This window comes from Polyodon spathula, chromosome 4 (assembly GCF_017654505.1).
Source record: "Polyodon spathula isolate WHYD16114869_AA chromosome 4, ASM1765450v1, whole genome shotgun sequence".
Lineage (NCBI taxonomy): Eukaryota > Metazoa > Chordata > Actinopteri > Acipenseriformes > Polyodontidae > Polyodon > Polyodon spathula.
Window position 1 is genome coordinate 26,033,463 of NC_054537.1, and position 12,177 is coordinate 26,045,639.

The following is a 12,177-nucleotide window of genomic DNA, read 5'->3' on the forward strand; positions in this document are numbered from 1 at the left end:
TGTATCAGTCTTCATTACTTCCACTAGAAAGATGCTGTGACTCTTCCATCTGTTAAATAACAGTCTTAGCTAAATTAAAACACTTTTAATTACACTTTGGCTAAGATGAATTTGGTAAATTTTAAGATATGCAGAAGCCTGCCATAAACAGTAATACAATATATTATATGCAGGGCTTCTGATTTTCGGTTTAAACCGACAAAAAAAGATAAACTGAGTATTGTTCTGTTCGCGAGATTTAAAGCTACATTACAGTTTAATAAGGAGTATTTACACGCTTGTGGAATTTCAAACAGAATTGCAAATGCTGGCAAAATGTAAAAAAATGCCTAAACACACAGAAACCAAAGAAGAATATGCATCTGACCTTAAGGATTTTGTTGTGGAAAACAAAGGAAAGAAAGTACAATTGAAGCGTGCAGGTACTGCCGAGTTGCAATAAATCCATACAGTATGTAAAATTTGAAAGCCTGGAAAAAAAACAAAAAACGATTTACATATAACTCGAAAAATAACAAAAAATAAGCACCAAGAAATTTCATTAATAAAAACTGAAAAACAGAAGCCCTAATTATATGTTTAAAATGTGTAAAATGACTGTCTGGTGTCTTTGTACTGCTGCAGTACATGTCACCTTAAAAGCCAGAGTTATGATGACAGCCATATGTTTTTGCAGATTGGCCAAACTAATGCATTTATTCAGGGTTGAAGGCATAGCTGCTTGGATGTTATGTTTCTTATAGATATATATATATATATACTCTTCAGACAGTTTGCCAGCCGAGCCAACAACCATGAATACATCAGAGAATTGCGTGAATTCACTCTGTTCGATCTGCGGAGACAAAGCAACAGGCAAACACTACGGGGCCTCCAGTTGTGATGGCTGCAAGGGCTTTTTCAGACGGAGCATTAGAAAGAGCCATGTATATTCCTGCAGGTAATTTTGTGTGGAAGAAAATAAATATTAAACTTTGTCCTATTGAAATAATAACAGCATTAAAAAAAGGTACAATTATATACATGTCAGTACATTTTATTTTCATTTTAGGAAAATCCACAAAAATATAATGATGAGTTGAACACAATTATATTATTGAAAAGCTAAAAATAAACTAGAATGTTTGTGCTTACAGGAATTGTTTCTTAGGACTGCAGTTTATTTTTTTTATATTTTCTCCCATTTATAAGAGAGTGGTAAAAATGGTCTTTATACAATTCTTAATGTTTGCTTTAATCACTGTAATAACTTAATGCTTTAACCGACAGGTTTAATCAACAATGTGTTATTGACAAAGACAAGAGGAATCAATGCAGATTTTGCAGACTTAACAAATGTTTTTATGCAGGAATGAAAAAAGAAGGTAATTACTGAACATGTACTGTTTCTTGTATAGACATTGGGGTGAAAATATATCCATTTAATTTGCCTTTTTAGTTTGTATTTACACAATGCAAAATGCTTCTTCATTAGCTCTGGCAATTTCAGGCATAGTTCAATACATAACCATAGTTTGGTGGTTATAGGTGTAGACCATGTGCTCACTATCCTGTCTTTCTAGGTTGATGTCTTTTTGTACAAATAATACAATAAATATGCCTGAATACAATGTTAAATATTGACTGCTGTTTTGCTCAAAGTGTAAATTGTATAATTTCTTGTAAAAGTAAAATACCTGTTAATGCAGCAAAATGAACAAGAAACAACGTAAGCATCTACATTTTAACTGGTTTATTTACACTACTGTAGCAACAGTTTTTTTTTTTTTTTTTTCAGAGAACATACCTCTATAAATGCTAGTGTATGTCTTCCTATAAAAAAAAAAAAAAAAAAAAATACAATACAAACAGTTCATACTCAATGGAGCACATAATGTTTGTGATTAGTTTAGTGTTAAGACCACATCGTGTTATGACCATTCATCCACCAGGGAATATACACTTCATTGACTATGCATTAAAGAGACATAGACGTTTTAATTTCCAAGCAATAATTTTTGGCTATGATTAGATCTACTGAGTTAAATGGTTTGCTTATTTTCCAGCTGTACAGAATGAAAGAGACCGGATAAGCTCTAGAAGAGATAAATCCCAGAGCAGCAGTTTACCATCTATAATTGCACTGGCACAAGCTGAAAGTCTCTCTCGGCAGGTATGTACTCCCATTATGGACAGAAAAAATCGAATGCATTTTTTTCATTAAAAATCTAGATACTAGACAAATTGTTTCATTAACACAACTCTGCTAACTAAAGATATTGCATTATACATTTTAGATTATATTTACTTGAAAACATGATAGAAAAATGAAATGAGATGTAGCAAAGGCCAAACTAATAATGAATATCTGTATACAGATATTTAGCAAATTTGCATCTTAAAAAGTATGCATAGTGTTATTAATGACTCTTCTATAGAATGACAGTTGCTAATTTGCATGCACATTAGTCTTTACTGAAGCATCAATAGTGTAATTTTGATTTGCAATTTTCCACATGACTGCTTTTGTGATTTTACTTTGAGAACATCACCATCTTGTGGACCAATTTGTGTGTCCTTAGACTAGTAACTTAATTTAAACTTTTATATCCATTTCTCTTTAGATCAGTGTGCCCAGCCCTGGAGTACCTACAGATATATCAGCGAAGAAAATTGCCAGTATTAGCGATATATGTGAATCTATGAAGCAGCAGCTATTGGTTCTGGTAGAATGGGCAAAACATATTCCAGCATTTTGTGAATTACCACTAGATGATCAGGTAATTATTTCATATGAAAAAAAAGAACATCTCCATTTAAAAAGAGCACATTTGTATTGATTTTATACAGTGTGCCTTTCAGCATGCAGATACAGTAATTATTTTGTAATTATGCAAGTACTGTCAGACTGTTTTGTATACAGTATACTGGAACAGGCAATTACCAGTGCAATACGTTATACTGTCAGCCTCATACTGATATACAAGAAGAAATATACATTTGTAAATTGGTAAAAACAGGGGTTGTCAAGCTTTTTTTAATCATGCCCCACCTTAGCAATTTTTTTTTGTTGGCTCCCCCCCCCCCCAAACAGTACTGAGAATTCAAAATCACATATCAGAAATCAGACAATCACAGTATTTGCCAAAATTCCAGTAAATCTTAACCTGTGTACAGTGTCATTCCGTGCATAGAACACTGCTCCTAATTCCAATGTTATATATATATATATATATATATATATATATATATATATATATATATATATATATATATATAAGAGTGAGTGATTAGAACCAGTGGAAAATCTAGTGCCAGTAAAAGTCATAATGGTAGTAACATACTAAGAAAACACAACCTTTTGTAAAATAGAGTGTCCTATTAACTGCTCTCTTTCTAAGAAATTATTACCAAAATCGCTACAAACTTTTAAAAACAAACGTTTCTCCAGCTGCCCTTTTGTTTTTAATAAACATTAGCCAGTGCATCACCACAGTCAACATACTGAGGACGAGATTCATCTGCAGTGCCAAAAAAAAAGCTATATACAATTTCTAAGTAATTTTCTTCATATTTCCAAACCTCTCTGTCTTTTTTCAGGCACCAGAAACTGATTCATTATATACAGAACAAGGGCACAATGTGGCAGGAACAAAACAGTCACTGATTCTGAAACACACAATTGAGTCTCTGTATTATTAAACGTGGTTTTCCAGACTATCATAGGTAAACTAAAAACAAATAAAACATAAATTAAAAAACCAGCAAAACATTTGCGAGTTTGTAAACTTCATATTTAGACTTATTTGTAAAATTATATTTTGAAATGTATTTTTATTGCTATAATTACTGTATTATTAAAGGAACAAGTTTCCAATATAGCCATTAATTAAACATTCTTGACAATGTGTACAGTTGTGAGAAACTTAAATTGTTACTGTACTTTTAGCAACACAGTAAGTCCTGACAAAGGCTAATAGGTGGTAATGCCCAATGTGGAGACTTATTGTTTCAGACTTCAATGTTATATCATATTTCTAGGCCTGTTTTGAAATGACTTCATATTATTATTTGTATTCAAATGTATTTCAAAACCAGCTTGTTGACATGGTTCTTGATGGCTCATTTAATGCAATTGTACAGTAAATCAATGGAGACATAGTTCTGTGTATGTTTCCCCTAAGATTTGATATATATATATATATATATTTGTTTGTATTCTGTATTTAGGTTAGTCTGTTGAGAGCACATGCCGGGGAGCACTTACTTCTTGGGGTAGTGAAGCGATCAACCCCTTACAAAGATCTCCTTCTTCTCGGTAATACATGCTCATCCTCTTTTGCAAGAAATTGCACATTTTTGTTAATTATTTTGTTAAAGTGCGAATCTGAACTTGTGCTAGATGCTGGTGTTTGCATGTACAAGTCTGTATGTGTTTTTATTTTAAGACTTGTGTAACTCTGAGCCAACAAGTCCCCCCTCCACCCCACACATAATCCTATTCATTCTGCAAGTATGTGAATTTACATCAGTCTGCCCAGTAATAATTCTAAGGTACAGCACACTTAAAAATGTAACCTGGTCATGCTTTTACTTTTGAATGTTGAGGTGGCTTAATTACATAAACTACCATTAGTAAGAACTTTGCTAGGGCTGACAGACGCAAATGGTACCTTTGCACAAATGCACTTTGGTTTCCTTAGAATCTAGAAAAACTGCACTTGAATCTCTCTGGTTCTTGGGTATCCAATTTGAGTTAATGACAGGAAATGATCCCAATCTTCAACATAAAATACACTCTCACATATAACAGAACAAGATTAGTTCAGATATTGTAGATCCTAACAAAGTTTGCGTACACTGTGTTGTATGTGATCCATGCATAGCCATTGCTGGTAGTGTCAAGTGAGCTGTTCAGTGTGTTGATATGTAAATAAAGCCTGTTTGCCTGTGGGACATATCAACTTCAACCTCCATCTTGATCTCCTGCCTGGGACTCAGCAGCGAATGCACGCACCCACATGGCAGACGGCTACTGTGTCAAAGGAATTATTACCCTGTATCTTTCTAAACAAGGGATTTAGGGGAGCTCCCTAATAAAAGCTGAATCTCAAAACAATAACTGTGTGAATATAGTAATTCTTACAGCTGTGTATAATATAATTTTAAATATCTTTTTACATATCCGCCCTTACTCTGTTCCCAGGGCAGTCGGATATGCGACAGATTACTGTACTTGCAATTGTAGTTGTCAAAGCTCAGCATCTACCATAGACACAGCCTGAAGGGAATTGGAAGCTTTGTATAGCACTTGTGCAAATGTATAATTTGGAGCAAGTGATTCATCACCTTTGTAAATGTGTGTGTTATTTGGGGGACATGAACAAGGGCTTCTTCCCCTACTCCCATAACATCTGCTAATCCCCTATTTAACATCCAAGCTTTGAATTTTCTCTCGGTCTTGCTTTTTTTTGGTTTTCCAACATCCTCCCCCCCCCCCCCCACTATACTTCCTCTTCTATTCGGCTCTCCACTTCTGGAACTGCACTTTCCTCTGCAGTGGTCCCCCTCTTGGGGGTAAGTGAAGCTCATTTTCCAACCTAGAAGCCCAGCCCCCGCTGGCATCGTCCTCGTCGAGGCAGGTTCAACGAAAGTCAAGGGGGACCCCCGGCCAATTTGTAACTATCACTGTCATCTTTTCATTTCCTCCTCTAGATCCCCCTTGGGGGAAGTATCGTTTGCTTCCCAGACTTGGAGACCGAACCGTTCGGTCTCACCTCCGTGAGCCAAGGGGAATCTCCTTACTCTTTTCTAAGTTATAAGCACATATGTTTTATTATCAATTCTTGAGGTCTTCCTTTACGCAGCCCTCAATTATGTCCAGGGAATTGGGAATTCATATTGTGATGGAAGAGATGTTTGTTTTTGAAATGGATAAACCACGCATAACAACATAAAGAATTTGAGCATTAGGGGATGTATGCAGCTGATAGTGACAAAAAATAATGATGTGCAGATTTCGCAGCTGTCAGCTGGAACGGAAGTCAAAAGATACTGTCGTTAAGCATCAGTTGTTTATTCCTTTTGTGTAAAATATGTCTGGTTTGCTTGTATTTTGTATCAGTATGCTAATTCTTTGTTTTATTTTAAGTGGTGCAAACTTTGCACTTGAACAAATGCTGTTTTGGTTTTGCATGAATTTGAATGAATGAATCTGCTTTGCTTAGTGTTTCAATACTGAGAAACTTTGCTTGCTTATTGTATCCCAGAGCACTGCTTCAGTACAATGGGATTGACAAACAATTCCTATAGTTTTTTTTTTTTTTAATGGGTAGATTGCTGTATGTGCCCCACAATAGCAGAGCAGTGTATATATATATATATATATATATATATATATATATATATATATATATATATATATATGTGTGTGTGTGTTTATTTTATTGTATTTTTATAGAGGGCATGGGCAATATTTACTGTAAATAGGCAGTTAATTAAAGAGTGGGGGACTGTAAGTTACCGTTACTGCTGCTAATGAGAAATTATGGTAACTAAATAATTTTGTCTGTTTATGTCAAAAAGTTTAAAAAAAGGCGGATAATGTTTAAGAAAAAATATGTACATGTATTATTTGTATACATCTATTTCAGTTATTTTATTAATGTGTATCTGTAATATAACTAAATAAAACAACATTTTTAGCAGGTAAAATGAAAATAAACAAAATTTGTGAAAAATAAAACAAAAAATGATAATATAAAAAGAAACTCATGGGGCTCTAATTATACTTCACCCCAGATAACAAAATCTAAAATACAGTCCATGCTTATGTATTCTTGAGACATTCCCACTTAAACAATGCTAACAGCTTTTTTCTTAAATCTTAAAGATTGCAGATTGTTAAATTGCATTTAAAAAGTATATTATACAATTGTACTGATTAATCTTCCTTCTTTAAGGCAATGACTATGTTATCCAGCGCAACTGTCCTGAAGTTGAGATTAGCCAAGTTGCAAACCGGATTTTGGATGAACTGGTCGTGCCTTTTCAGGATATTCAAATAGATGACAATGAATATGCCTCTTTAAAGGCTATTGTCTTCTTTGATCCAGGTAAGGAATTCTCAAAAAAGAGTACACTGCATAATGTTAATTCAACAAAGCGATAAAAGAGCACAAAACACCAGCCCATTAATAAAACAACATGTGTACAGTATGTTGCATGTTTAGAGATGAATTATTTATTTTCTCAGAAGCTAAAGGCCTTAGTGATTCCTCTAAGATCAAAAGCATGCGGTACCAAGTGCAGATCAGTTTGGAAGATTACATCAATGACAGGCAGTATGATTCTCGAGGGAGGTTCGGGGAGCTGCTTCTGCTCCTGCCTACTCTGCAGATCATCACTTGGCAAATGATCGAGCAGATCCAGTTTGTCAAACTCTTCGGAATGGCTAAAATTGACAACTTGCTTCAGGAAATGCTTCTGAACGGTATGCGTCTTTGTTTTCTTCTGCCTAACCTTTGCCCACTAAACTTCTTAAATTAGAATTGTTATATTTTTTGTATTTATATACTACTGGAGCATACCTACACACTGCTGATACAACAAAACAGTACTGATGCAATTATTACTCTAGGTTTCTTGATTGAAAACAACGTATTGTCCAATTTGAGTAACAATTGGATTATCCAAAAAATTATTTTGGTTTTATGACCACCTGCTAATTAGTTAATAGGGGTTTTACTGTAAAGTATGGTGACGTTTACCTTTTTCATTCAAATTTGCAGTGCTAGTTATTAGCTGATATGCAGTATACAGTTGAGCAAGTATCATATTTTGCATTGATATGCATTTCAAGGAAGATACATTTGGTCCAAACTGTATTGTAGAATTAGGTGTTGTGTATATTTTCATGATGGATTATGATACATAATGCCACATTTTCCATGTTTCTGCAGGAACAGTTAATGACGCAATACACACCCATCACCCTGTGCATCCACATCTAGCCCAGGATCCTTTGACTGATCAGACTGTTTTAGTAAGCTCAATTCCACCCCCAGTGCTCACTTAACATATTTGTAAGTCTCTCTGTATGTATATTTTGTACTTTTCTTTTCCAGGCATTTCTGAGATAGGTCGAGTTAATGAATATGACTCTTCAGCAGTGCTGTCAGTGAATGTTAACTGGCAATGTGTTACTGTAGTGGAATCAGAAAGTAGCACTTGTTAGTATTTCAAAATATATTTTCCACCTTTGGTTGGCTTTGGTATTATTTTAATTTCCTTAACAAAGCAGATGAAATAACGAATGAGTGGAGGAGTGGAGAAAGTAATATTAAAGCTAATGAAAGGTAACAAAATCCCAACAAGTAAATCTTTAAGTCTGGGTGAGAAGCTCCCACAGTACACTCACATAGCATTCGTTTGTACATCTCACTTCAGGTTTAAATAAATAAGCATGGGGGCAGAGGGCAGTAGTACTACTGTAGTTGTTATATATATATATATATTTTTTTACATATTCCAGCGACTCTAGAAACTCCATTACGATCCCCTCCACAAGGATCTGCACCAGAACAATACAAAGCGACTTCAAACTAAAATGTTGCCAAACAGAATGATACTTTACTTCTATGACTGCATAGCTTTCAGATGCAATTTTACATTTTTTTTTTTCAGAACCACATATTGGGTTTGTCAAGATGGCTGAGAATATTGACAAACTGTTTGCAGAATCATGTGTCGTGTTATTTTGTTTTAGAAGCATCCTAAATAATGTCTAAGAGCTGTTTCTTAATGGTATTTATTTAAAAATACAGGTACATATTTACTACTCATTCAACTTTATATAAAAATATAAGGCTAATGGTTTTAGTAGTTTAGTAACCTGTGGGTGTAACTTTGATTTCAAATAGTGTGTAACATCTTCATGTAGGCCAGGGTTTTTTTTTTATAAAAATCGCTTGTTACAATTCTTCGATTTATTATTGTTGATGTTTAAAAGTTTTAAATTGAGATGAGCAAAAGATACATGATGATAATTGGCCAGTTAAAAGCCGACAATTCCCTTTGAATCGAAAGCACTCTACAGAACCTAATGACATCATTTAAGAGTGTCACCATGTTCAAATTTTAAAAATAAATGTAAACCCTACATGAAGACGTTCCACACTATTGTTATGCTTATGTGTTTATAATATGGATCTTCACCGGCCTCGTGAAACTCACCTGTCTACAGATTAAAAGGCGACATTTGGTTTTAATTGAAAGCACTTTCGAGATTATGCACACAGCACAACCTAATTGTGTGATTTAAACGTTTAACCGGCTTTCAGTTGAAATGTGTCGGTTCAGTGCGACCTTAAAAGAAAATTATTCGGAACCTCTGTATTGGTCCCATCCTATATATATATATATATATATATACACACACACACACACACACACACACACACTAGCTGTAAACTTTTGAGAGAAACTAGTTTCATATCAAATCATTAGAGAAAAACCCAAACAAAATCTGCTGAGGTTTTCAATCATGGATAAAGGCAACACAGTGGGGTTGAACTGTTTCTCCTGTATTTTGGAAGAATAAAGGTACGGATTATATAAAGTGTCCTGCCATTTTTTCTGCTGGTTTGTTATTAATCTGTTGAACCTGCTGTATCATAGGTGTTTTAATATTGTAATACAATAAAGGTATACTTTTGTATATAGAGAGTGTACTGTACATTGAAAATTATAATTAATTTATTGTACTAGAATGATTTTTTAAATAAATATGAATTATTTGAATATTATAATGTAGTTGAATTATAAATTCTTACTTTGTGTAAATGGAGATTAGAATGGTAAGTGTTTTATGCATTTCAAGCAACTATGCTGTGGCTTGTTATTGTCTGGTTCAACAAATGTCACACTGCATATTTGCTTTAAATATGGAAAGGAAACACCAATGTATTTGTATTACAAAAAGAAAAGCAACCACCACAAAGGTGTTGGATTTTCTTCCAGTAATATAAAGATAGTAGTAATATATAGTTGAATAGATTCCATTATAGGAGATATACATGAAGCATGTATTTTTTCTTACTAGTTTTATAGATTTTAATTATTTTTATAGTAGCCAGAGCTTATATTGCCCTATTTGTGTATTAAATTATTTGCATACAATGCTCATCAGTATTTTAAAAAAATTGTGAAGTCTCACTACTTAACATTAATGTAGCCTACAATGCTAAATAAACAAAAAATATTACATTATAAATGGTTACATTTATTTGAGGATGCATTGCCGGAAAGGTCTAAGATCCCTATCACTCTAATCTGAGAATTAATGGAACGGAATCTCTAAATACTCATTCTGAAGTCCTGAAGTGGTTCCAATCTGAAAACTCTGAGGTATCTGCTGCTGTGAACAATGTATAAGCCAAAACACTGCTGACTGAAATGACAGCATTTTTGGAAATCTAAGTAAGGGACTGCAAACCTGTCTGGTTGCTTTTGAAACCAATATCAAACATGTACTGGTAAAATATTGACTTTAGATGTCATTCACTGTTCTGTTGTATTTATGTATTTATTTATTTACTTGCTATTTACTTACATTAGATTGTTAAGCATTCATAACATTTCTGTCTTAAAGTAATGTCAAGATTCTGTCAAGAGTAATATAAATCATTGTACACAGGTTTAGTCAATTTGACAGTGTAAACCTACTTCTGTATTATTTAGTCATTTTTCCAACTGTAATACAGAATACAACACTGAGGCTCCCATTGGTGGAATAACACTCAGGAATAACAAGCTCTAGCAAGCTTTAAATATGGCAAAAGCATATAAACACAGCTCAATTGGATTTCCCAATTAATTTTCACAGCAAAAGACAAATGACATTCTTAAATCGATTGATATCACCGTGTAACATTTTTTTTTTTTTTTTTTTTTGTTTCTGGGTAGTAAGTGTTATTTCCTAATTGCTTATGCCTCAAAAGTATAGAAAATGGCTATTATTCCCCACAAACTTTGCTTGTGTGACCAGGACAGTGATATTTTGAAATTTCCGTATTTTCCAGAACATTCCAGATAGATTCAGTGCTGAGTAAACTTGGAGTAACTTCTAGAACTTTTTAGAACTTTCCAGTAATATAAATAGTAGTATAAATACAGGGGCCTTAAGCCCACCAGTTCAGTTTAGTTCCAGCTGCCTAAGTGGATACATATCTGCATTTTTCTGAGATGGCATCAAGAGGCTGCAATGGTAGCATTCCTGATGGGTCTCCAAGGCGGTTTTACCAAGTTTCCCTGCTATCTTTGCCTTTGGGACAGCAAGGACACCAAAGCGCACTACCACAGGTGGGACTGGCCGCAGCGGACCGAGTTCTCTGTGGGGGAGGAACAATGTCAAGTGGGAGCCACTGGTGGACCCCCCGGAAGGTGCTGATGCCACCAGTGCACATCAAATTGGGCCTTATGAAACAATTCGTCAGAGCTCTAGATAAGGAGTCGGCAGCCTTCAAGTACCTTCAAGACTTCTTCCCTAATCTGTCTGAGGCAAAGATCAAAGCCGGTGTCTTCATCGGACAACAGATAAAGAAGATCCTGGTGTGCAATGAATTCCCCAAGAAGCTCACTAGTAAGGAGAAAGCAGCTTGGAACAGCTTTGTCGCAGAGGTTCGGGGCTTCCTGGGCAATCACAAGGCCGAAAACTATGTGGAGCTGGTTGAGACTGGTGAAGAACTACGGCACAATGGGCTGTAGGATGTCCCTCAAAGTCCATATCCTTGATGCTCATCTTGATAAATTCAAGGAGAACATGGGAGCGTACTCGGAGGATCAAGGCAAGCGCTTCCACCAGGGTATACTGGACTTTGAACGTCGCTACCAAGGACAGTATAACGAGAACATGATGGGAGATTACATTTGAGGGCTGATTCGTGAAAGTGATTTACAGTATAATCGTAAATCCCAAAAAAACTACTCCTTTCTAAATCTTTTGTAGTCATTTTTGTATTACTTTAATATAAATACATGTTAATTTGGATTCATATATTGTTTTTTTCTGACTTTATGTGAACGAAAAGATCGTTTTCTCATTGGAAATAGGTACATTTCAAAATATCACTTGTCTGGTCACAAAAGCAAAGTTTGTGGGGAATAATAGCCATTTTCTATACTTTTGAGGCATAAGCA

General features: G+C 34.6%; 1 protein-coding gene across 1 annotated transcript; it reads left to right on the forward strand.

Moving 5' to 3' along the window:
* Nucleotides 1-779: 779 nt before the first annotated feature.
* LOC121313822 (hepatocyte nuclear factor 4-gamma-like) lies at nucleotides 780-8,586 on the forward strand. The gene is given in 9 exon segments (XM_041246615.1): nucleotides 780-940; nucleotides 1,270-1,364; nucleotides 2,046-2,152; nucleotides 2,604-2,759; nucleotides 4,210-4,297; nucleotides 6,942-7,094; nucleotides 7,235-7,471; nucleotides 7,941-8,063; nucleotides 8,513-8,586. Coding segments are annotated over 9 exon segments (1,179 nt in total). The 5' UTR covers nucleotides 780-794.
* The last annotated feature ends 3,591 nt before the right edge of the window (nucleotides 8,587-12,177 follow it).